Source organism: Larimichthys crocea, chromosome XIV, assembly GCF_000972845.2.
Source record: "Larimichthys crocea isolate SSNF chromosome XIV, L_crocea_2.0, whole genome shotgun sequence".
NCBI classification, from domain to species: Eukaryota; Metazoa; Chordata; class Actinopteri; family Sciaenidae; genus Larimichthys; species Larimichthys crocea.
The window spans coordinates 9,724,731-9,752,502 of NC_040024.1; the positions used below are offsets into that span (position 1 = coordinate 9,724,731).

The 27,772-nt window shown below is 39.9% G+C and overlaps 1 protein-coding gene across 3 annotated transcripts; it reads right to left on the reverse strand.

The window, feature by feature from the left end:
* Positions 1-61: 61 nt before the first annotated feature.
* stk26 (serine/threonine protein kinase 26) lies at positions 62-27,125 on the reverse strand. 3 transcript variants are annotated; one of them, XM_027288027.1, is made up of 12 exons: positions 26,772-27,125; positions 13,425-13,493; positions 11,891-12,052; positions 11,642-11,698; positions 11,155-11,263; positions 10,562-10,719; positions 5,206-5,391; positions 3,754-3,896; positions 3,565-3,661; positions 3,347-3,409; positions 2,260-2,396; positions 62-1,842 (listed from the first exon to the last, which is right to left on the reverse strand). In XM_027288027.1, the coding sequence occupies exons 1-12, from the start codon at positions 26,790-26,792 to the stop codon at positions 1,827-1,829; spliced, it is 1,218 nt and encodes a 405-aa protein (XP_027143828.1). In that variant the 5' UTR covers positions 26,793-27,125; the 3' UTR covers positions 62-1,826. The 3 variants fall into 3 exon arrangements, with proteins under 3 accessions (XP_027143828.1, XP_027143827.1, XP_027143826.1); XM_027288026.1 differs by lacking the exon at positions 26,772-27,125 and adding an exon at positions 13,637-13,732 and having other exon boundaries at positions 2,269-2,396; XM_027288025.1 differs by lacking the exon at positions 26,772-27,125 and adding an exon at positions 13,637-13,732.
* Between the last annotated feature and the right edge of the window lie 647 nt (positions 27,126-27,772).

Consider the following 27,772-nt stretch of genomic DNA (forward strand, 5'->3'; position numbering starts at 1 on the left):
TGTGCCTCAAAACAAGAAATAAGAAGAAGAAGAAACAGTTGGAAGACAAGATGATTCTCAATCAAACTTAAATATTTATTCATAAAACTCTAAGTCCCGCTACAAAAAAAAAAGAGCACACTTCTGTAAAATCTTACATCTTTCATTCCCCCCCCTCAACAAGCATTGTCATATCCCTTATGATATATAAAAAGACAAAAATATACAATGACCAAGATTTATAGTGTCTTTGGTACAAATGATCAGTAATACCTTCGATTACAGCTCTCTTCACACTCCTGACAAGGACCTGTGCTACTTTCCAATGTTAGGTATTAAGAACAACGTCCAGCATCGAGCATCATGTTAAGAATCAACTTTCTGACACAAGTTGACAGTCCTCAACAATGCTTTCCCAAACTTGATGCATAAAAAAAGGACACGGTCCTCTCATGAGCGAGTGGAAGACTTGTGTGGTTGTGCCTTTTGTGCAGATCCTGGGAAATTTTTATTTTGTTTCTTTCCAAAGAGATCCCTTTTGAACTACGCACATCCCAGAAAACGAATCCCAGAATAAAATCTTAACCAACAGTACTTCCAAACCAAAGGCAAAGTCAAGATTTCAACCCCAAGACCTAATTTGGATGCTAACGGTTGTGCAATGCTATTAGTTATGTTACCAAACACATGAAACTACACTGATCTTTTGCAAATGGCAACCATTTAAACATTTATCTTACACCTTTATGTTAAAAACATTTAATTGCAGTCAGCTATCTAGCTTATTTGTTAGCAAAGCGTAGTTAGGGTAGAGTTTTAAAGGGGTCTGGATTCTTAAAATTTCTTTGAGTTTTCACTGCAGAGCTTTGACAAACATATTTGCAAACATATATTCCTTAAGTGTGTTTAGTTTTAGGGTTGGTTTTTCAACTTAAATGTCTAAAATAATTACTATACAAATCATTCGGTTGCTTCTCCCGTCTTCTCAGCTCTGTTCCAGTGGTGGATAAACATATTTAATAGCATTTATAAGCTCAATTCAGAGCTAAAATTACAAAACCTAACCTTGAAAAAACTGAATATTTTATATGTTTAAGGTAGATCTGGACCTTGACTAAATTCTGGGATCAGAGAACTGTAATTTAAACCATTACTGAAGACAACAAAAATGTAATATTGGCATATAATATGTCTCAAGTGCTACTGAACAAAACACAGACATCTACAAAGTCAAGGCATGACACAAAACATACTACTGCTGATGGATGAGAACCCTCTCCTATATATTTTGTGCAGTTTTCCAAAAAAACAAAAAAAAAACATCTCCATACAAAAAGTGACATCTACTTTTTAGAAAATGACTGATAGCATAAATAATTAAGGCACATGATGGTAATTTAGGAAGGAAAACATAACTTAAGTAGACTTAAGTTTGAATTAAGTCTGACTAAACGGTCTGCTTATTATTCAAAACTAGAAAATGATTAAAGGAAGAGAAAAAGAAGTTCATCGACCTAACTAACAAAAAGGGGAAATGAAAACCACAAATCTAGCTGACAACTTAGATTGTATTTTCAAAACTTCGGCTACAGCTTGGGGAGGAAAAAAGGCCTTCAACCAGCAGCAGTGAATATATAATATTTATATATGATATAGTGTATATATTACATTAGTAGTGTGTGTGTCATGTGTGTGTGTGTGTGTGTGTTTATGTGATGTGTGTGTACAGCGAGGAGACGTCGCACAGCAAATCTCCGTTTCCAATCATCCAGCAGCGTCACCGTACGGAGACACAGTCTCTCTTCAAATAACGTACTTCCTTTTTATTATTTCCATCCATCCGTCCTTCAGTTGGTGGTGAATCTAAAAAGAGAGAGAGTCAAGAGACAAAGAAAACATTTGGTTAAACAAATGATCTGACTTAGAAGACGGAGATATGTTTATAATAAGATGATTTCTAAAGATGAAATCTAAAGAAAACAGTGATATACTGTATTTTATACAACAGTTAGTTCAGATTAAGTTATTTGATTGGACAAGCACTCTATGAGTGCTGATATAGAAAATAACAGCACAGAGACTTTTAACTACATACGTATATAACTCACAGGCGTTCTAACGACAGTCGTTAACAGTTAACGGTCGCCATCTGGCTTGGGTTGTTACAAACTTTGCGTTGACGAAACGTTCAAAAATAAACACGTAGGCAGTTTGAATTAAACTGCCTTTAAGAAATGTGACAATTCATTACGTGCCCGTAAAAACAAAGAGAGGACGTACTTTTGGTACCTGGCAATGATGTGTGTAACCATCCTGTCCGTGATGCCGGGACAGACGTCTTCAGCCAATCGGATGTTGCGTTCCAACTCCTCGATGGCCAATCGCTGCTCAGAGTGCTCTTTGTGCTGCTGCTTCAACTACAAACAGATGACAATGAAACATTTCAGTACTGTTTTTGGTTATGTTTGCGAAGATGCCGAGGTCACATCGTCTGTTTTGGGCATTTGCATTTAGTGACCGGTGTTGCTTTGAGTTTTAAAACTCTTTTACTTGTTATTATGAGGGCTCTTCTCTCTTTCTCATTGCTTATCCGAGTTTATTCCAAACTGTCCACCTTAAGGTCTTGTAGGTCTCGTGATGCAGGTTTGCTTAATGTTCCAAAAATGAACTCCAAGAGGTCGGTTTATGCACCAAATGTTCATTACATCCTCCACACCACAAATAAGGCGAGCAACTTCCATTGATAGTTTTATGCTTTTATTTTAATACTGTTTTTATCTATCTTTATTACCTGTATTATTTTTCTCCTATAAAGCACTTTAAGTATCAAAAGGTGCTGTGTAAATAACATTTTTTACTATTACTATCATTATTTCGCCCCCATATATACCCTGCATTAAGGTAAAAGGTTTCATTTAAACGTCTTTAGACAGACCCAGGGTAACCATTTATAACCTCACTCTTTATGCTAAGCTAAATGGCTGTAGCTTTAAATTTAGGATATCATGTACGAGTATGGTGTCAATCTTCTCATCTAACTCTCCAATGAGCCAATTATGACAAATAAAAAGATGAAATAGAGGCAACTTTGCAAAACGTAAATGTCTCAGGATTTAATTGCTGACAATGGCTCAGCTTTGTTTATACAAAGTTGTTTTTTAATCTTTATTTCTGTGTTTTTTTGTCTTTTCAAGACTCTTTGTTATAGCAGGAAAACTATTCTCAAGCAGAGAACTTTGATGTGTGTCCATCCAGCTGACATACAGGTTTAAGTTTACACAGTTACATATATTTACAGACTACAAACTGTGCTGTGAACGCCTCAGGATATAAGGTGGTTTTACTTGATTTGTGTGTCCATACTAACCTCAGTGAAGACGGGAGAGATGACTGTGGTCAGACTGGCAGATTTACTCAGCTGATCCTGACCCTACAGATGAAGATGAGGAGGAACAGATGGAGGGCGAGGTGAGCATTTATTTTGCAGTTCTGAACAGCTAAAGATCATGAAACGTGTTCATCTGAGAGATAAGACTTCTTGTAGTCCCTCTCACTTCATTAAAACCAAATTCATAATGAACTGACCGTTCCATTGAGAACCTTCCTGCCGTCTGTCTTCTTCTTCCTGACGGTGGTGAACGACCATTCAGGAGACTCGCTGTTCTCTTTATTACTGGACTCGCTTTAAAAGCACATGAAGTTGTTGATGTTACTCTTAAAGCACCGTACACGTATAGTTTTTAGAGTTTCCTCCTTAAAACTTAATCACACTACCTGTCCGAGTCGTCAGAGCTGCTGTCGCTGTGCCCCTCCTCCTTCCACCTCCTGTACCGGTCGATCAACTCGCTGAGGTAGGACGTCTTCTTACAGTGTTTGATGATGAACTTGTGTTTGAGGAGCTCTTTGGCTGTGGGACGCTGCACGAAGACAGATCAGAGAGAAAGTTTACAGTCTATACACACAGGGTTTTTCTGCAGGATTGTGAAACAATTGTACTTATTAAAAAAGTTTGTTATTTGGTTTTTATAGGAAGAGTGCATGTGTTATATATCATAACATAATATTGTATTTTTGGCAGATAAAAGAAGAAGAGGAGCTGTTAATCCACCAGGGGGCAGCAAAATACAACTCCAATCCCACAGTGTGAAGGAAAGCTGGCTTAAAATGAATGACATGAAAATACACTTGACTCCTAACCTTAAATATGCACCAAACACAAGATAAATCTGAGGGGTCAAGCGAGGATAGAAGAAAAACAAAGTTTCTAAACACACATCTGTTTCCATAATTTTTGTTTTGTGCTATTTTTTGTAAATTATTGGATCATTTTATCTTTTTGTGCCTCGTGTAAGGCGTTTGGTGGAACAACAACAAGAAGCTACGTGTCAAAAAACAAACAGTTGGTGACCACTGGTTTATTTTTAACAATGTGTTGTATTTTAGAATCCTGGTTGTTGTTTTTTTATGTAAAGTATCTGGTAACTGGGACTCTCAGATAAATGTAGAGGAATGAAAAGTAGAATATTTCCTCTAGACATCCTGTGCGGTAGTAGTATAAAGTAGAATAATATGGGAACACTATAGTACCTTCATCTTTACAAAACTCTAGCAGTTCGGCTTCTAACACCGATTTTAGCCTCTCTATTGGGTCGCGGTCCGTTTTAGGATTGATTTTAAGGTTTACTGATCACACTTGAAGCCCGTCAGGGTCTGACCACCAACAACATTGCCGGTATGTTGGCCCGTCAGGGTCTGACCACCAACAACATTGCCGGTATGTTGACCCCATACGAGCCAGTTCACAGCCTTAGGTCCTCGGGTGAATCGCTTCTGGTTGTTCCAAGGTCGAGGCTCAAAACAAGAGGCGACCACGTCTTCTCCATCAGGGCCCCTCGACGTTGGAACAACCTGCCCGAGGAGATAAGGCTCGCAGATTTGGTGAACTCGCTTCTTTAAACTCATTTTTACAGTCTGGCCTCTTCGTGATGTCCTATTTTTATCCAGACTTGTCTTTTTATACCCTCATTTGTTTGATTTCAATTGTAACTTGTTTGACCTTCTGTTGGATCCTCTTTTCTGTAGAGCACTTAGTGGCCCTTGTTTTTAAAGATGCTACATAAGTACAGTTATTATTATTAACTACAGTACTTGTGTAAATGTACTTTCCACCGATATATCAAACACAAGCTTTATTTAGCTTTGCACCAATGATTCTCTCAGTCTTACAAAGGCAGGGTCCTTGTTGAGGCAGGCCTCGGTGAACTCTTTGAAGCTCTTGGAGAAATCTCCGCTCAGCGTCGGAGGAGGAGACTTGGGGATGTGGAACAGCACTCGCATCGGATGCATGTCCGAGTTCGGCGGTTCGCCCTTGGCGAGCTCGATCGCCGTGATGCCCAGCGACCAAATATCGGCCTGGAGGAGACAGAAGACAGAACAATGAGTCAGAGAGCTGCTAACGGACCTGCATTTACAGTTTGGTCGACAATGATGAATCTAAAAAAGGGTCTCGATGCTCGTGTAGAGAGTTTGCTGCAGTATTATGTCGACTACTGTTTCCTGACAGTTTGTGTCCTGTAACAGAAGCCTGGTCACACAACCACAACAGGAAGAGGTTACTTCAACAGACCGCTAACTGCCGTGACTCCAAAACCGATCACAGCTGCAGTTTGCAGTTTGTGCAAACAGGTTGACATACAGTTACTTTAAAAATACATGAACAAACTGAACTGAAGAGGAACAACTTCCTCTTAGTTTGTCTTTTTGGAAAGTTGGAATAGGATCCTTAATACACCTGAAAAACGTTTGCCTAAACAGAAACAGTGACTTGTTTTTAACCTTTTAAGTCAGAAAATGATTATTTAATCTGTCTGACTTCATAGCTTAATCCATAAAATGTCTAAAATAGTGAAAAAAGCAACAAGAAGTTTCTTGTTTTGTTCGACCAACAGTCAAAACCTGAACTGAAACAGAGAAAAACAGCAAATATTCACTTTTTTTAAACCTTTTAGCTTCAAAAATACCTAAAATTAAAGTAATAGATTACATTTCTGTAACTATATTAATGTTTTTTGGTTACAAACACTTCGTTTGACTACGTGCGAGGAGAAAACACAGTCAGGCTGACTTTTTGTTTGTACGACGGCGGCCGTGACACCCACCAACCATATGTCAACCTGAGTAACAACACACACACACACACACACACACACACACACACACTAATGTAAACACACGCACACAGGTTGAATGTCACATTGTTTCAACTTGCTCCAATGACCATGTGGCAGCCCAGGTAAGCAGCAGACGTTATCACACACACACACACACACACACACACACACACACACACACAGTACAGTTGTAGCAGAGCTGCTCAGGGTCACATTACAACAGGATGCTTGGTCACCGTTTGACTGTTAACTCTGCCGACTCCACTACTGTTACACACACACAAACTGAACATATGGCGGCCTGAAGCAACACACACACACACACACACACACACACACCTAAAACATTATCAGCTAAATGTTCAAACATGTTCAGCAACGAGCCTCAAACTTTGCCTGTGAGCTGCTGCTGGTGTAACGGGTTTACATGATGTGGGTATCCTATAAAAACTTTAAAAAACTTTCTGGGACTGAGACAACAAACGAAATCAGCAACAGTTCCACGTTGTCTGTTGTTTGAGTTAAGTGTATCAAGGTGCAAAACAAGTTCTAGTCGAGGTTGCTACGGTTACAGTTTCTTTAAAGCTGCATCAACTCATTTTTTTGGACACTAGGGGGCAGCAGAAACAAACCTGCACTGACACACAATGACCCTTTAACCAAACAGTTGGATGTTTACACTCCGGCTGACAGGCAGCGACGTCATTTTGAGTCAACCCTAACCAACTTCTGACTTTCACATTGATTGTTTCATCTATAAAACGCGAAAGCTGCATGAAAACATTGGTTAAAGCTGTCTAAACGCCGACTCCTTTGGTCGCCATCTGAACGGTACAAATTGCACAAATCCAGTACATGATGATTTGTGACTGCAGCTACAAATTTGCTGTGAGATCAGGCATCAAACACAAACACACACACACACACACACACACACCGTCCTTTCAGCACAATGGCTGTCTTTTTTTGTTGTAAGCTTGTTCTGACTGCTCAGGTTACATCTGTTGTTTACGTAACCATTAGCGGTGTCTGCAAACCGTCTTTGGTATTTCAACAAGCCAGACTTTGTCTTCCTTCCCTTTATGGACTACCCTTTATGAAAAGGTGCTACCTAAATAGTCTGTCACACAGCCAAACACACACACAACTCTTTAACAAACCAAAACACAAACTGAGGGAACGCTATCTCAACATTCTGCAATGAGGAAACACCTGAGGCGGGCAGGAGAAAACACATTAAATGAAATGATGCCATCATTTGACCCACCACGAGGTTGGCAGCCAATTACAGCAGCGCTGAACAGTTCGTGTTCAGTCTGTTTTGTGTACAAACTAACTTTGGAGATCGGTGGTTTGACCCATTTGTATACTTTCTGTGGAAAGACCGGAGATGAGGGAGTATGGAGAGTGTAGCATCACAGAGATCTGGACTAACCTAGTGGTAATCCTCATGGCTGTGAAGTGAAGCCAATGCGGAAGGGCCAACAACAACAAGTAGACTCTGTTTCGTTGGTTTCCAGAGAAATCTCGGCGTTGAGATTCAATCTTAATATTTCGCAACTACGCACACACACACACGAGTGCCAATTTCAGTGGAAGTAACACACAGACACGTTTACATCACCTCATGAACACACTCACTTGATATGAATGTACCCTTTAAAAACACACACACACACACACACACACACACACACACACACACCCGGGGCTCGTTTGAATTTTTTCGATATTGTTTTTCCCGCGTGAGTTGATATCAGGATATTTATAAAAAATTTTCCTTTTTTTTTTTCATTATTTTAATAATCCTCCACAATTTCCCCATCTCAATTATCCAACACACAAACTTACCGTCATTTCAGAATTAAATGGCTTTCTCCTGTGTCATCTTTTGTTTTTCTTCCCCTCCTCCCTTTTTTTCTGTATCTTTTTCTGTAAGTCCTTCTCGCGCCCCGTTCTGACTTGTTCCTCACTTGTGTTATCACCTCTGTTGCTTACACTTCCCCCACCCCGCCCCCCCTATCCTTCCCCCCCCCATTCCCCCCCTTCCCATTTGTAGCATTTGCTGTCTGCAAACCGTCTTTGGTATTTCAACAAGCCAGACTTTGTCTTCCTTCCCTTTATGGACTACCTTTATGAAAAGGTGCTACCTAAATAGTCTGTCACACAGCCAACCACAACCAAACCTCTTTAACAAACCAAAACACAAATGAGGGAACGCTATCTCAACATTCTGCAATGAGGAAACACCGGAGGGCAGGAGAAAACACATTAAATGAAATGATGCCATCATTTGACCCACCACGAGGTTGGCAGCCAGTTACAGCAGCGCTCAACAGTTCGTGTTCAATCTGTTTTGTGTACAAACTAACTTTGGAGATCGGTGGTTGACCCATTGTATATTTCTGTGGAAAGCGGAGATGGAAAGAGAACCTCCAGATCTGGACTACCTAGTGGTAATCCTCATGGCTGTGAAGTGAAGCCAATGCGGAAGGGCCAACACAACAAGTAGACTCTGTTTCGTTGGTTTCCAGGAAATCTCGACGTTGAGATTCAATCCTAATATTTCGCAACTACGCACACCCCCACACCACACCCACCACACACACACACAGGAGTGCCAATTTCAGTGGAAGTTACGCACAGACACGTTTACATCACCTCATGAACACACTCACTTGATATGAATGTACCCTTTAAAAACACACACACACGAACCAAACCACAATTAAAAGACAAAGTACACACACCCTAATGGATTTGCCTTATTTGCAAAACACGCCTCTACACGCCTGCGTGCGCACACACACACACACACACACACACACAAAGACACACCTTTCTCAGACATGTATTGACACAAAAAAAGACAGAAAGCAGGTCAGGAGAAGTCACCTCATTATGTAATTTCATGAAAGACACAGCAGCAGGTGCAGCTAAGAATGCATTTGTAATGATTGTATTGTGTTTTGACATATTGGTATTTCATTGAGATAGTTGCTTGATGTCAAAGGACGAGGGATTCCCCTCCGGAATAAAAACAACCGGACGGTACGACAGCTGAAGGTTAAAATTTGAAAGATTTTCCCATAAAATTCACCAGTTTATTCGGAATTTTCTCACTAAAATCCAAACATCGGGAATGGGGTGTTTCTATTAGATGCAAATCAAACCAAAAACACTGTGGAAATAATGCAAATGACACCAGAGCCAGACAAAAGAACAAAACCACGTGGCTGCGAGGTTGCTACAGCAATACGCAAACACGGGCGCAACACGACACAAGGCAACACAGGAATCCCACAGCCGTAAACTGTATATTGTATATTTATTAAACCGAAAATACTATGGAGCAGCTTCACCACAGTCAACCAAACACTGACGTATATCAACACATCTTCACGTTAACAACTCTGTGAAACAAAAACGTGACTGTGTTCGAGGCACAAATAGACGTATGGATAGATCGAAGGATAATTTGGGATACTTTACATATCAGGACAGCAGCACACGGGCAAACCATGCAGTACAAAGACAAACGTCAAAACACAATTAACAATTCCCAGTATGAGCAAGCACCTGGGGACAGTGACAAAGAAAACTTCCTTTTGAGAGGCAGAAACTTCGAGAACCCGACTCAAAGCGAGCGCAGACTCAACCCCTCCACCAAACACATCATAGCTTCGCAACTGTAAAGGTTAGGGTTAGGTTTATCAGGGCAAGTCTTTCAGAAACTATGTCAAGCGAGCATGAAATCTTTGTTGCGAAATCGGGGAAGGTTTGTCGAATTTCTATCAAGAAAAGGTAATTCTAAAGTCCAGCTGGTGAGAAGAACCTTCTCCATTATCTGATTATCTTATATCTCTAAAAAATCTCTCACTGGAACCAGGAGTTCCCAATAAAACCTACAGAGTCGTGACTCGTCTCCAGATAAGTGCTGAAGTGTTATGATAAGCGTATTGTGTCATTTCCTGTTGCTGGTTATTTGTGGTTCCTTTCGTCTAGAACAAGACCCAGAACTTTCAGCTATCAAGCTCCTCTCCTGGGGAACCAGCTCCCAGGTCTGGTTCTGGAGGCAGAGTTCCTCTACACATTTAAGAGTTGGCTCCTTTTTGCTAGAGCTTATAGTTAGAGCTGGCTCAGGTCAGTCCTGAATCATCTCTTAGTTATGCTGCTGTAGGTAACTAGACTGCTGGGGGACTTCCAATGATGCACTGAGCTTCTCTACAACATGTCACCAACTTTGGTTCGTCCCTGGAGTTTTTCAGATTTCTCGTCTTACGGGTTCTCACACTACGCCGAGATCAGAGATTGAGGTTGAGCCAACTGACATTTTTAAGAGCTACAGCAAGACTACCAACCCAATTAAAAAGTTGATTTAAGTAGCTGATCGTCACAGTTTGTGGTCTTACCTTGGAGTCGTAAGCGGACTGCTGGATGACCTCAGGTGCCATCCAGAACGGCGTTCCCACGAAGGTTTCCCGTTTGATCTGTGTGTCCGTCAGCTGACCCGCCACCCCGAAGTCCGCCAGCTTCACCTGACCGTGCTCCGACAGCAGGACGTTGGCAGCTAAAGAGGATTAATATCTTTATTATTACGGACTTTGGCTGATTTGTTTCATGAGGCAGTTTGTTGTATACAGACACAAAACTGATGCAACATTGTGCAACTTGTGTGGAAGTGTGGAAACCATCTTAGACATCTATTATAATGCGATAAACTAATATCCAACAATGGGCTTCTCCCGGAGGACCTGAGCAAGAGACTATGGACCGTCTATCTCTGTCTCTCCTATCATAATAGTACTTGGCCCCGATATCCAGCGCTGCCTCTTCCACAATATTTTTATTTAGAAATTCCAGCCTTCGTCAAGTGGCTTTAAATTTGGCAATTTCACCAGTCTGGATGGATAAATATGGACACAGAGGGTGAACGAGTGTTGCCCATGTGCTTACATACTAGAGACTAAAAGTCACGGGTCCAATCTATAACGTGTTTACGTACCTTTGATGTCTCTGTGGATCTTCTTCTCAGAGTGCAGGTAGTCGAGGCCCTTCAGGATCTCCTTCAGCATGGTGGCAATCTGAGCTTCATCAAACGGACCCGCCCGGAGCTGCACACACACCCGACAAGTGATGACACAGATATAAAAGCACTCGCTGACATGCCAGAGGCTCTACTCAGGAACTCAAACACACCCTGTTCAGTTTCATTTAAGACAAGACTCAACACAAAAAATCTGAATGAAGACGTACTTCCAACTTTTGAATACATTTCTGATTAAACAGCTGCTCCATGGACCCACAGAATGCTTCCTCAGCCAACAATATGCTCCATAAAGGTTTGATTTGGACATTATCATGACTACAAAGCCTCCATATGCAGCAGAATATTACATTTCCAGAGGGTGGCGCTATAGCGGGCATATACATTTTAGAAGGTTAAATATTTTAGGTCAATAAATGTCACTAAAAACGAGTTAAATACTCACCAAGTCGAGCGCTGAACCTCCACCAAGATACTCCATGATGATCCATAGTTTACTGCCCTGAAAGAGAGAGAACTCATTTCCGTAATGTTGCATGTAAACTTTAAAAAGGACTTATCTTTAAGATTTAAGTGTTTTCTCCAGATTATAGACTATTTTTATTTCTATACCTCCCTTGAACAATACCCTCTTCCTGTTTTGTGCCATAAAACCAACGAGTTTGACAGAATATAGATACAAAGTGCGTCTTACCTTCAGATAGGAGCCGTAGTACTTTGTAATGTACGGACTGTCGCACTGACTGAGAACTGTGATCTCCTGCTGGATGTCCTCGATCTCATCTTCGGCCTCCTCCAGGTCGATGGTCTTTATGGCAACAACGCTCTGAGTGCGATTATCGATACCTTTAAACACCTGCAGGAAGAGAAGGAACCCATGAGAGGAAGTAAAAAAAACAAGGGGAAGGGACAAGAAGACAAAAGCAAACAAGAAAAGCAAAAAGACGAGGATATTTAAGTATTTGAACATATATGAACATTTTTCCATGACTTAATCAACGAATGGTTGTCAAACAAGGACGAAGGGAAGGAAAGAAGCCTGGTTACTTCAGCACAAACCTCACATGTCATCTATCAGCCAACAGCTAACACTGTAAGGCAAACAACATGGGTAAGTGCTTGGCTAAGTCTCAAAAATATTAATGGCTGCAGTAACATGTAGACTTGAAGATCAAAAGCTATCAAGCTGGAAAGTCAAGAAAATGTTTACTTAGCTACCGTGCAGTCAGAGATCAGTTGCGATCTACTATTTGCGTTGGCAGAGCCAAGAAAAAAAATAATTAAACACAACAACTCAACTAATAAACGGCGCTTCTTGTAGAACTGTGGTATAAAAGCAATATCACACTCGAGGTTGTGCTGTTATACTAAATATTAGCACGGCTGCGATTCAGCTGTGGACGAGCAGCCACAGGCCGAGCTGGTGTTCAGTTCAACATCACAACCTCGAGTGTGACATTGCAATGCAACTCTAACTCAACCAACCAACTCCAATCATCTCCAACACTTCCCGACTTCCTCATATACAAATCTGACTAGTCATATGACTCATTAGATTATACAATTTTGTAAGTTCTCCCAAGAAACATCAATATAAATCCCTCGATTAAAAGATATACATATAAATTCACATATATAAACACATTAACGTCACCCAAACTACCGCCTTCACACTTCCTGGAACTATTTGTGAGGTGAGTGCACCCCCAGGGAACTCTTTTGGTGCAACACCAAGGGAGGACAGAGCAGCAGGAAGCGTTGAGTGAAGCGGCAACCTCCGTGACGCCAATGAGGAAGTGCCACAAACTGCAGTTCCTTAAACGCCCTCTACAAAACGAGTCGGTGTCCATAAGTCCCCATGTTTAAAATGTCTGCAGGCCAATTTCAGCCATGCTGCACGTCACAGCCCTTTATGAACCTGTGGGTGACGCCAGGCGTACGCCATCCACTCTTTATATTATCAGCAGTTTGAACTCAGTTCAGTTAGAACAACTTTTTACAACTTGCAGGCAACGCTGTAATCTAAATCGCCCTGACCATATGTTAAGACGATGGGAACTATTGTAGCATGCAGTTATGCAAATAATCATACGCACCAATAAATCAATAAAATACCTCACTGCATATCGCGTGTGTGATTATTCAAATATATATTTGGTGACATCGTAAAGATGCCTCAGTAAATACAGTAACAACACGTGCACTATAATAAAAAGGGGAGTACATACCTCTCCAAACGATCCCTTTCCAATACGGTCCAATTTGGTGAACAACTCCTCTGGATCGATCTGAGAACTCTGAGGAAAGAGGAACAAGGAGAGGAGAGAATTATATAATATTCAACACAGTCAGAGAGCTTAACATACAGTATTTAGTCAGTATAACATCAAGTGTTTGCACTGCAAATCATACAAACTGGGTGAGAAGTGTGAGTAATTACAGTAAAAACTGTTTCCATCACATTCCCTGCTGGTTTGACTCTTATTTCCTCACACAGATGACTTTGCAACACGACAGCCATGTTGTCACCACACAGCTACACAAAGCCACCACACACACACACACACACACACACACACACACACACACACACACACACAGAAAAAAACACATAAAAACACAGAAGGAAGCAAGCATGACAGTTAAAGATAACAGGAACTGAACACACACAGCTGCCAGACCACACACACATACAGACTTATCTCAGAGGACTTTCCACTGACTTACATTCGTTTCCTAACGCTACACTTCTTTGTTACCGCTGTGGTTGTAAAACTTTAGAAGAAAAAAGGCAGCGACTTTACGGGAATAAACGTCACAGTTCATAAATGTGACTTTTAGGGTCCATTTTACTGACTTCCACTCAAACTATTCATGTTTGTAGCTTTTAAAAGTTAGCTTTACACTTGCTATATTGCAACAGATGAGCAAAGGGGTTCTTCCTCTGAGGAGCACGAATGTATCACGTTAAAACATAAATCTTGCAACGCGATACTTACATTTCCACTTAGCTATTCTTGTTTGTAGCTTTTAAAAATTTGCTTTACATCGACAACTCAAAAAAAGGTCACTACTGTTTTCGGTTCTTCCTCTGAGGAGCATGAATGTGCTCAGCAAATGTGACACAAACGGAAACCTAAGTCTAATGGTGGCACCTCGAGAAAAAGGTGAATGAATCACCTAAATACTCACTGGATGAATCCTCTGGGGATCAGGAATATACACAGAAACGTTCATGGAAGTCTTGCTTTTAGCTGTTGTGATAAAGTACCATGACGAATGTTAACATTACTCATTGCACCTGTTAATGAAAGCAGCTAGAATGACTCTGCTGATAGCCAGGAGCTAGGATTTAGCTAATCCATGAAGTCATTCTGTAAACACGCCAATTAGGCTAAGCTCATAACGCATTTCTATAGCTGTAGGGCTCATTTTATCTTGTAAATATTTTAATCAAATATGACGTCCCTGTAGTCTCGAACTACCTTTTATATGGCTTAAAGTAATCTTCCCTTCACTGCAACTGTCACAACGGCAAAGCTGTATGCAAATTAACGCATTATGGCTCCTCAATGGCATCAATGCAAATTAGGGCTTGACGTCTTTAGCGAACCATTAGTGACTTCTGGAGTCAGTGCTTGCAACTTTCATTAAACGAGTTTCAAACCCTCACGGTAACCATCATACAGGAGCAAGTAACATTTCCATTGAAGAAACACAAGTGTCCGTCAACTGTTTCTTCAATGCAGTTTTTCCAACAGAGCAGGGAAGTGGTTCAATTATCTACCTTAGCTACCCAGTTAAACCTTAATAGTGTCATCATTGCTTTAAGGTAATAAACCAACAACTTTAGTTCAGTGAAACAGCTTGTTTGCGAACGTCAGCTCAAGCAGCTTACGCGTCTAGAACAAACAGGTCGCCATCTATCTACTTTCCATAGTGAGTCTATACAACCTTTGTTTGACAGTAGCCAAAAGTAACAATAGTGGAATAAGGCAAATGCCACATTAGTTTCACAGTAGCTACCTAAACATTGCCACCATAAGCTACTGACCCAAGCAAGCAAATTAAACATCTAATTTTAAAAAGAATGTGTTCTTCCTTCCAAAGTTAGTCTCTTCATGAAGATTGTTATTGTAAATATATTAACTACTGTTATTTTAACTGCTAATGTAGCCCAATATCTTGCTAAATGTCAGGTTCACTTAGTCCAGAAAAGAAATAGCTATCCTTGACAGGAGAGAGAGTTGACACTGTTATTCAATGAATCAATTTCCATCTTCTGAGTTTGAGTTTTCTTTATCTTGTGATAGTAATCTGAATATTTTTGGAGTTTGGACTGTTTGCTGGACATCTGAAGAGATCAGGGAGTACAGTACAGATCATTTTTCACCATTTTAGGGAAGGAAACGGCAGAATCAGCCATTTAAACCAAATGTTCAAGTCTGTGTGTTAATACAGATATTGTTGCTGACTGTCAACAGAACACACATCGACGCCATCGAGGCCTCAACAACCACTTGTCATGCAGGTCACACACCGACTATGACACACACACTCACATTTTGTTCTTAAACCCTACAAAGTGTTTGGTAGATCATTTAATAAACACATCCACAGAAGCATATGATAAACCGTATGATGCTCGCCGAGTTTCCTCTCTGAACTAAAAAAGGAACAGTCACACACACACACACACACACTGCCCACAATGTTGCCACACCCTGTCAGCAAATACAGTGGTTACCGTCTAATGATACTTTTAGCTTGGTACAGAGAGAGAGAGAGACGAAGAGAAAACACATTAGAAGAAGCAAAAGATGAGGGAGTGAATGCAGAGAGGAGAATAGAGGGATAGAAATATAAAAAGACAATAACAGGGGAATCACCGTGCAACTCACAATACAATAATATAAAAGCTTAATCAAGACAATGCCGGTGTTATTATACATAATATGTTACACGAAGTTTCAAGGTTACTAAATGTGTTTTTGCTCTGGTAGCCTTTTGGTTAAAGTGCAAACCATCCAGCCACAACGTCCCGTGTTTGACCTTTAATGCATGTTGCATGTTACACACCCCTCTCTTCATGTTTCCTGTCTGACTCCACACTATTAACTATAAAATCTAATAAAACACCTATAAAGTGTACGTCGAACTAGTGGTATAATACACGCCAATGCAAAACACGTGGAACGACTCACATTTCGGGCTGAGAATTGTTTGAATTCTTTATTTTTGGACTTTATGTGCAGTTGTAGTTTATTGTGTTATACATATAAAAGTTTCCAGCCCACATGGACTTCATAAAAAGGCACCAAAAGACAAAGTAACTTCTTATATTTAACATATGTTTCCGACAAAAAGTCTCCTTTGAGAACAGAACACAACACAATAAAAAAGGTCCATTATTTTTTTTTAAAAAACATCCAGCCAGAAGAAGAAGTCGTCAAAGAAGCTTTTAACCATTAAAGCTACCTGTTTCAATAGCTCATGTGTCTGAAAGCAGCTGTTTTGCTTAAACTCTCTTTCACATGAATTTCTGCACTGTTATTTTTAGCCAAGCTAGCAGTTCAGCCGTATTCAGACCAAACCTGGTTTTGGCTGCGGCGTTGCAGGCTCAGCGATCTGTGGCGAAGAAAGCCAAACTCAACTTTTAGAGAATCGCAACTCAACGTTACACTACAGTGGTCGGTCAAACTCCACCGCAGTCAGCCTGGAATATCACTGAATCTGAGCGCTATCGACGTGAAGTTCATGGACTAAACTCTGATACTCCACCTGTTGTGTACCCAGCTTCTAAATCTATGTCTGACCGGCAATTTACGCTGCAAAATAGTGACACGACGAAGTTTTCGATTGTTTAAGAGGGAGAGAAAGTGGTGGTTGAGTGACACGGACAGTGAATGAGAGTGAGGGAGCGGTAGTATCAAGAAAGTTGGTGAACCAGCGACATAAAGTTATTTTCTGATTGTTTTCCCCCTCATACCAGTGCACAGCCCTGCAGTGAAATGCCACAAAGCCTGATTAAAGTTTGAATACAGCCCAAGGACGATTACAACAACGGCCCTTCTATCCACCACTTTGGTTCAAAACTACAACATCTCTGTAACTGTTGGTTGGATTGCTATGACACTTTGTAGAGACATTCATGGCCCCAAGACAATACATCATACGACTTTGTTGATGACTTTCACATTGGTGGTTTTGCTTTTTCCTCAACAGGGTTGGTCATCCTTTTGGTCCGGAGTTTAATATTAAATATATTATATTCACTGTCCCAAGAAGATACTTCTAACTTCTAATAACTGTGATATTTTCATATACTGCCACTGTCAAATTTTGAATCTGTAGACGTAATAATTAACACGAATAACATTCCACTCAGTCTCAGCTGGACTTCAAGTTTAATGCTTATTTTGCAATGTTGGCAACATCCTCAATTAGGGTGCCAAGCAAAACAGCATCAGCATGTTCGCAGTCTAATGCTTTGGTATGTTTGTACATCAACAAACCAGCTTAGAGATTATAACAATATCTGCATAAATATTACACAACTGCTAAGTATAAACCAGTTTCTCAAAGCTGCACTCCTTTGTCAGTCCCGTTAACACATGCAGTTTAGTGACATGTAATTCCCAGCACAGTTTGCCTATCTTATCCTGACCAGAAGTCTTATCAGTCAGAGCTATTTAAAACGCCTGTGTGGGTGGACATTTTAAAGACGAAATGATTGATGACTGATAAAAACAAAACACAAGATCAACAGTTTAATCAATACTGACGGGAATCAACAGATGCTGTTGTAATCTTGATTAAAATAAGGTTTAATACTCAGCCGTTAATACTATGTTTTCATAACATAATCACAAAAGTCCAAATAAATAAAAAAATAAAAATGTAACCGCATGCTACATGATTCACGTCTATCCAATAAGGAAGTCCACAAACTCTCTTAGACATCAATTATGATGTAATAAAGTCATATCCAACAATGGGGTTTCCCCGCAGGGCCTCAGCAAGAGACTATGGACCGTCTGTCTCTTATCGTTATAGTATCTGGCTCCGATACCCAGCGCTAAAAATAGAAACAGGTTTAGTGACAATTAACTTTTCACATACAACAAATTAACCTTCGACACCATTTTGGTGCACAACAATAAAGGCGTTTTTGGACTACCGGGAAGAAGAGGTGGTGTCACGCCAGAACAGGAGCTGGGCAAGAGGACAATGTAACCCGGATTCAATAGCCTCTGTGGACATAATGGCAGAGGAGAAAAGACTGAAGAGGAGCTAAGGAGAGAAAAGGAGTAAGACGCCACGAGACAAGAGTCAATCTGGGACTGACTTTTAGTGGTTGGTGAATTAAAAGGCTGAAAGACAGATGCCGAGCTGGGCTGACTGCTGTTGGACTAGTCAGTGATATTAACTGGCTGCTATGTCTTGTGTTTAACTGGGGACAGTTTTGTGTTTAATGCTAAACAAAATAAATATTAAAAAGACAAAAAACATAAACTCAGCAAACATGAGACTGCACTTGCAAGAGGGATTATATAAGAGGTTAAACTTTGACCTTTCTGTCTCAGCGTGGTGAAAGAACAACATTTAGAGGAGAGAAGGAAGTTAAATATTCAACATACTCGCCCAGTGTTTACAGAGCAGATGGCCAGGTTTGTTACTGTAGAATAATTCTACACTCGGGAGACACAGAAACTGTAAACTACCATGTTTCATTGTCAAACAGTTCCTGTTAATGTTTCACTGCGGGTCGAATAATCTTTAAAAGAACGCGGTCTGGGAATTTTAATGTTAGCTTATCAGTTACGGACATTCAAGGACAATTACATAAATGCAAACAAACTTACTTTAAAAAAGGCGTTTCACGTTAATGTTTAACCAAAGCCACAATGTCAAGTTGAGTGCTTGGACTGAGTCGCTCATTCAGGTGATTTTCCGTGAATCTCCCAGCCTTAATTCAAAGTAGTATTTCGGAAAATGATAAAATAATTTGTTGTGTTGTGCTAAATCAATAATTTAGGGGGTGTTGGACTGCTGATCAAATGAGACATTAACTTTTAACGATTAATTTGTACTTTCTAGTATTTTAGCATTGTGTTGCCCAAACCTAGGCTAGCTGTTTCCACCTGTTCCCAGTCATTATGCTAAGCTAAGCTAACTGGCTCCTGGCTGTGGCTTCATATTTTGCGTACACGCAGTGTACAATTTCTCAACATGTCAAACAATTCCTTCAACATCTGACAACTCCGGCTTCTTTTATTACAGACTTGAGAATCCAGTTTGAACGGACCTCGGTGAGTCTGAGTTGACTCAGTAGATCACGTCATGTTTCTGAGTTGAGTTCAGGAAATGTTCGAAAAGTGGCGAGAGTTTCACATGATGCGCCTCTGCAAAGGTCATTTTTCAGAATGCCGTGTTTGTACTTCCTCCTCCCGCAGCTGTGACCTTTGACCTGTCATACACGCACGCATAGAGCTTTTTTTGTTTAGATATTTGGACACCACTTGTTAGTAAAAACATGAATCGCTCTGCCTCTCTCTCACTTGCTCATTCACACAGAGTTTCCATAGCCTTGTCCAAGTTTTTCCTGGGCAGCTGAATGTTTGCATGGACGAGGCAGACTTCACTGACCTCTAAAACTCAACCCTACCTGTCTTTTTTTTAATCTATGTGGGTTTGACCTGAATCTAACTCTTATCACCTGTATGTCACCATAAACCTACAGCTGTAAAACTCAGGTGTGTTGTCCTTCTGTCTCCATTTAAAACTCAACCTTGATGTTAGAAAGAGAGCTTGCAGTTCAGGCCTTAAAGCCTAAAATAGCATTACAGTTGTGTTGGGTTGATCCTCCAAAGAAAGAGCATCTGGGTAAATTTACTGAATGGAAAAGTCAACTTAAACCTCAAAGATGTTTTCACCAAAATATCAATAAAAGCAACACTATGCTGCTCTGTGCTCAAGAACAGTGCTGCTTTAGGCAAAATGCTAACATGTTGAGGTTTAACTGGAATAATGCAAAAGTGGCAACTAGACAAAATGATTGCTAATGTTGAGGTAAAGCTGAACTGTGACATTGTCACAATATTAATAATTGAGCTGCTAATGTTTAACAAGAAAAACAACAAAGTATACAGAGCTGAGGCACTAAAGAGTGTTTGGTAGTTTTTAGAGCTGTAACAAATAGTCGATTAATCAACTAGGTGTCAACTATTAAATTAAATCTGCAACTATTTTGATAATAGATTATTTAATTGGTCTGAACAATCCAATTTAACGTCTTAAATAGCTTTTTTAGCTAAATAACTTTATGTGAATTGACTAACAAGATAAATCAACTAATAGTTTTGGCTGTTATTTTACCCAATCGTGATATCTAGCTTACAATTTCTTTGACGTCATGATGTCGACGACTGTAATCATGAGTGAACTTTAATAACTCTTAACTGCCTGATCTCAAAAGTGATTTCCCAATCTGATCTGACTGACGTTTAGTGTGACGTCACTAAAATCATAAGTGAGGCCATGTGACTTCTGTTTAAAAGCTCTAGTTTAGGAAAATGTGAATGTAAACAAACCAACTATGAGAGAACAGGAAAGTTGTAAAATATGATTCAGACCACAGACAAACTGACTCACCGTCCACAGTCATAAACGTACAAGCAGGCCGGTTGGTGATTGCTGATAATGTCTCACCCAGAAACACAAAAACACACGTCTCTTTTAAGTTTCAGTCTGCTGGAGTCTGTGATTATGTCATCACGGGATGCCTGACTGTGAGAAGTTGAGCTCTGAAAAGGTGCAGCTGTAAAAATTACAAAGAGAAGAAGAAGAGGACACTCCCTGATGTATGATCGGGGCCATCTCAGTCAACACGCCTGCAGATGGCTTCCCTGTAACGTTTGTCTGAAACGGCCTACATGTACTGTACCTGTTCACATCAGAGCTGGACAGTCAGGCTGATTTACAACAGGAACCCCAGAGCGTGGGAAGTTCAGTTGAAACTAAAGAATTGATCCCCTGCAGGAGTTTCCTGTTTTCACTTCATCAAGTGGGGTCAGAGGTCAACCCATCATCTGTGAAGCCTGTAGGGAATCAGCATTTTGCTCAAAAAACACAACAGCAAGGTGAAGCAGTCAGCTTGAACTTCCATACACTGATGGGAAACTTTGCCCTTGAACAACGCTCTGTAACTTTTCTACCATAAAATGGTCCAACAGTGTTTGTACCACCGGGAAGAGGTTTTCCGGCCTAGGGTATGGAGGAATCGTGCCAGAACTGTTCGTTTATATTAGATTAACAATTCAAGATTATCTTAATAGTATCTGGACTTATGCCAAACATCCAAATTAGCATTATAGGACACTAAAACTCCAATGACATCCAAGATAGTAAAACCGAAACTAAGTCTAAGATACGCATCAATAAAAAGGTATTCCCATATACCTGACCCTGTGGAGTCCTTCCAAGAGTTTCCCATAAACAAGGATGATCACGTTGACAATCAGTAACTAATACAAGTCTATTTAAAGCATTTCATATCAGCTGAAGGAAACAATGAGTCACCCAACTATGCTGATTTCTTAGTGTCATACCATCCATTAGGCTTGTTTATATTATCTTTTATTGACATGTAATGGTCTATGTCTTTGCAAATAAACAAAAGGAACTTCAAAACCTGCATTGCAGTCAAGACCAATTTAACTGAGAACAAGTCAAGACCAGACCAGACAGTAAATAGCCTACTTAGGGAGCAAGTACTCACGAAAACTCTTTGAGTGAAGCGCTAAGTCACTTCATTAGGTGTCCCATAGACGTATTTACAAACTGCTGTGTTTTCTTTTGGATGCCATTTTGCAGATGAACTCTTTGAACTTAACTCCAAAGTCCAAGAGTAAAATTGCAGTTAATTCCAAGATGAGACAAAGAGCTTTACAAAGTAGTCTTGAACGCAGTCTCGAGACCAAGACTGATCTCGAGTATTACAACACTGTCCTGAGGAACAACATGAATTACTGTACCAAGTTTCATGGCAATCCATCCAATAGATGTCAAAGTTCCGAGCATTTCGTTCAAAGCCACAAACATCAAACTCATGATGGCATAGTAGTAAAAGTCACAGGCTCACCAAAGTTAGTAGAATTCATTCTGTGGGGACAATGAACGGTGGAACAAGTTCTCATACCAATAGATTTCAAAGTTGCTGAGATATTTAAGTCTGCACCAGAGAGAGAAACAGATGCTAGCATGACTAAAAAGTTTCCTCGAGTTTAGGATGGGGTCTCAAATTTAATAAACCCAACAAGGTTTGTTTTACAAAAAACAGCTAATCTTAAAATCAGTTGGAACCAGTGTATGTGAAACAGCAGAAAACTTGAAATTTCTACCAGATCTAATGGCAATCCATCTGATAGATGGAATTTTGTTCAAAACCACAAATATCAACATCTAATGATGGCGCAAGAGGGGAAGTCATGGGTACGGGTTGTTGAGATATTTAATCTGGACCAAAGAAAGAGACGGTTGCTAGCATTTCTAAAAAGAGCCCACACACTTTCCCAGAGCTCGAGTCTCAAATTTGCTTGTTTTGTTTGACCAAAATACCTAAAAACACAAATATATTTGTTTTACGGCGATATAAAAACAGATAAAACTGGCTAATCCTGAAATCTGTTGGAACCGGCGATTGTGAAACAGTAGAAAACAATAGAACCTGACAAGTACTTGAATTTAGGGCCAATGTATTTGAGGGAGCAAAGTGACTTTCCCATGGTGAATTTGTTCACAGAGGTTCATCTTAGAAAAAACAAGACCACTATTTATCCATAATTTATATCTCTGCGGTCAGCTGTGGTTGTCTGTGTTTATTTTTATTTGGGTTATTCAGAAAAACAAAAAGTCCCGTGCAGTGACGGTTTTAGTCAATCAATAAATCAACTTTAGGAAGACAGAAAACAGAGGGTTGTCTCTATATATCAACGACATACTACTCTGTCTGAGTGTCAAAACGTCCTGAGCTGAATCAGACAGACCGTGCCGAATCTCATCTTATAATCAATGTAGTTATAAAAGTAGAAGGCAGACTAAACAACCGCAGCCCAAATGTTTGTCAGAAGCTATATACATTAACACCTCTGCTGTTTTTCTGTGAAAATAACAGAGTCAGCTGAGCAACTTGTGTCATCATGGCCCAGTTTCAAAATTACATGAAGCTCATTTTTCTCAATCATGTCATGTTTCGTTCAAAAAAGGATGTGGAAACCAGTGTACAGCATATGTGATGAGCAAAGAACCCACAAAAGCGTCGGCCTCCTGATATCAGTCAGACTTTATGAAACGTTGTGATTTCACAACAAGACATTGTCGTCAACAGATATGAAAAAAAGAAAAGAACGGAGGCATCCTGATGGTTTAGAGTGACAAAGTACAAGTTTAACTGTGACTTCCAAGTCCACACAGGGACCTTTGAATCTGCCCTCGACCTTTTCTGTCTTTTAAAAAAAGGTCCAGCGTCTCAGATTTATAGGGCTCTGTTTACAGAATATAAGATTCATAACTATGTTTTCATAAGTTTATAATCATCTAAAAATAAGAACGGTTGTGTTTCTGTTACCTTAGAATGAGCCTTTTATTGTCCACCATGTTTCTACAGTAGCCCAAAACAAACAAACCAAACACCAGCACAGTGGTCCTTTATGTAAGAAGACCCAAAACAAATACAACAAGACAAATACAAAACTGTTTTACACAACACTAAAGGCTGCAATGACAAATAGACAAGTTAAACCTGCATTAACTTCTTTTGAGGCACTTAAGGGCTGTGGAAACAAGCTGCACAGACATATTATCACTTCTTAGGTTGGTATGGTGAATGTGTTAGGATAAAATTGCTTTTAATGTTTACACATGTAGAAGCATCTAGCATTAACATTCATTTGGAGTCGTGTTTCTGGCTACCAGATGATTGCAAGTCCAATATTCACTCTGGTCGGTGAATCCAGCCGGTGTCGTGCCAGAACTGGAGCTGGGCTAGCGGGTAATATAACTGGGCTCGGCAGCCTCTATGGACATAATGACAGAGGCGATGGAGAAAACCAAGAAGAGTAAATCTTGGACTGACTTTCAGTTTTTGGACTAGTAAGTAATATTAGCTGGCTGCTATGTTGTGTTGTTGCACATGACGACATGCTATATTTCGAAGTGTTGCTTTAAGCTGCACATATATTTAGAGCAACAGTCAAATATCTGAAGATATCCATAGGTGATTTGCTTTGTAACTAAACAGTAGCCAATATAACAGATAATCAAGTGTCAAATATACAATATATCTCCTGTCACTGAGCCGATCAATCAGGTTTTCAGCTGCACACAATACAACCCATTATCTATCATCAGTCTGATTCACAGCTCCACCAAATATTCCTGTCAGCCTTGGCGCTGCTGCAGCTGCTGCTGCTGCCGGGTGTCAGGTGTGTTGACTTAACCAACCCGTCGACACCACTTCCGCCCCGCCCACCTGGGACGAACAGAGCAGGCAGAGCGAGTGAGCTGACAGCCAGGCAGCCAGTCCCACAGGTAGACACGCCTGAGAGCCGGCCAAACAGGAGGCTGAACGAAGGGTTGAACGCGCTTCCAACTCAGCCTACACGCCTTGTAATGTGGCCTATCTGCTGATTCACCCTCACCAACCAACACATTTGAAGGACTGTGACACAAATCCAACATTAAAACATGTAAAGGGCGCAAACATCCTGAAGTGACACCATAGGAAGTCCAATGAAAGATACTGAACAATGGAAAGTGACTGTTGAGCAACCGAGACACACTATAGGTCATTTAAGGAGTATCAGAGATATCACAGACACACCTGCTTCCTTATGTATGAAGCCTTATCATAACCCATATTATGTAGATAAAAGATATCGAGCCATAATTAGGGCTAAACTAAGCTCTCAGAGTCAATGAGTCACTGTGGAAGCATTACATAAAGATTACAGTGATGTAATCACACACAAGAGCCCTGTTTATGAAAATAATACAGAGCCTAAAGTGCTTTAAAGTCACTGTAATGTCAGTGTGAGATTCAATGGACGAATAATAAGGAACTATAAGAAATGTATGACGAGAGGTAGAAACACTATAAAGATTCATAAACTCAATATGAAGCACCAAAATCACAATATAAGTCACTACATGAATATTATAGGATCAATGCCAGGTTTCCATTAGAAATAGCTATATGAATACCATAAAGTCAAGTCAACAGGGACATCTTAAGGGATTTTAACATTTGAAAAAATCATTATGAACTCAATATAGAGCACCAAAGTGACATTACAGGGACATCTTAGGTCATATAAACCCCATTAAGCACTATTACCTCAGTTTGGAGTACCAACAACACAATATAAGTCACTATATGAATATTCCAGATAAAAACACACACACCGAACACCATTATATAACTCAAATGTACGTTAGAGGGACAAAAATATCAGAGTCACTTGATGTAGTCACGATGTAGAGTACCAACAACACAACAAAGGTCAGTATAGAAATATTACATGGACATTTAACCATCACAAACTCAGGATAGAGCACTAAAGTCACATTACAAGTCTTAACAGGAACATTATGGGGACATGTTAGGACATATAAACCACATTAGGGACAATGGACCCAGTGTGACGTACCAACGACAGAATGTAAGCCACTCTATGAATGTTGTAGGATCCCCATAAACCCAGTGTGGGTTATCAAAGTCACTATAGAAATATTATTGGGACATATTAAGAGATAAAACACCATTAAGTCCCTTTAAAAGTCAGTATAGAGTACCAACAACCCAACAGAAGTCAGTATATAAATATAAAAATCACTATAAACTCACTACAGTCACATTATAAGTCAATATACTAAGATTGTAGGATCACCATGAACCCAGTGTGTGGTGTCAAAGTTACTAAAGTTATATTATTGGGACATCTTAAGGGACATAAACTACCAACCTCACAATGTAAGTCACTATGTGGCTATTATAGGAACATCTTAAGAGATTTAACATGTCTCTAAACTCTTTATGGAGATCTAAAGTCACTATACTAATATTATGGGATCACCATAAATCTAGTGTGGGGGTATCAAAGTCAATTTATGAGTCATTATATGGACATGTTAAGGAAAATAAACACCATAAAGTCTCAACAGATGTCACTATATAAAAAAAGTAGAGGTTATAAACTCAATATGGAGTATTAAAAGTCAAATATTCTAACTCATTATGAGGATATCCAGTATAAACTTACTTTCTAAGAACACAAAGAGGCACTATAAAAGAGACTTTTGTTCAAACTGAGCACGGTTCATTTGAATTGAGACTCCTGGAGGTTGGATGAGACATGAGCACTCAGGTAATGCCTTTATAAACATATAGGAAATGGCGTGTAGTTGCACAATACTCCCTCCACTGTTGATAAACTGGTTTTTAGTTTGCTCGCAACGTTGGAAGAACACCGAGCAAACCCTTCAAAATGCACCACCGCGTCCACCTTTCCACTTACCTGCATACCAGGAACTTCCATGGTCACTTCGAAGTATGAACGCCCTTTTCCTCCTCCAGGTTTCTCTGTTTTTTCCTCCTTCTTCTTCTCCTTCTTGACTCTTTCTTTCTTTTTATCTCCTTCTTTGAGCTTTTACCCCCAAACACACACACATAAGAAAAAAAGCAAACTCCCCTCTCCCTATAAATAAAAAAACAGGTTTAACTACAGTGTAAAAGTGAAGAAATAGATCCAAATAGAAAAGGCGGTTTGTTTGCAGTAGAAATGAACAAACTGCAAACACACATACACACACGTCCTGTGAGAGTCTGCAGCAACAAAAAAAGTGTTGAGCAAACGAGGATGACGAGCTGGTTACTGCCTACTTCAAGGGAGGAGCGACAGAGTGAGTAAATGTCAGCTTCACGCATGAGGAAGTCTACTGCCACCTTCTGTTTGAATGCCGCCAGTGTTTCTATCTATCTATCTATCTATCTATCTATCTATCTATCTATCTATCTATCTATCTATCTATCTATCTATCTATCTATCTATCAGCAAACAACAAACAAATATCCTCTTTCACATGCTGTATAATAACGTATATAATAAATGAAAATATAAATAAAATGCCTTTATTTAACTTTCATTAAAGTACATTTTGCAAGTAATACTAAGGTACATTTACTCAAGTAGAATTTACTAATTTGTTTTATTTTATTTAGTCCTGCCTTCCAGGCCTGTAGGACCCCCTAAGGGTCATGGACCCCTGATTGAAGACCCCTGTTTTAAACTGTACTTATGTCTATACCTGTACCTGTGTGTGTACACACACCTGGCCAATAAAGCAATTCTGATTCTGAAAAAAGGGTGTACTGGCCCTTTAAAAATGTTTTATTTCCTACAGTCCTGGAAGGCAGGACTTGTAGGACCCCCTAAGGGTCATGGACCCCTGATTGAAGACCCCTGTTTTAAACTGTACTTATGTCTATACCTGTACCTGTGTATGTACACACATCTGG

Bases quoted from the DNA above. Each gene is read 5' to 3' on its own strand.
- stk26 (XM_027288025.1), bottom strand. From the start codon at position 13,717: ATGGCTGTCGTGTTGCAAAGTCATCTGTGTGAGGAAATAAGAGTCAAA. The intron at 11,699-11,890 runs GTAAGACGCACT...TCTCTCTTTCAG, and splicing joins ACTACGGCTCCTATCTGAAG to GGCAGTAAACTATGGATCAT. The intron at 3,410-3,564 runs GTCAGTTCATTA...CTTCATCTGTAG, and splicing joins GGAAGGTTCTCAATGGAACG to GGTCAGGATCAGCTGAGTAA.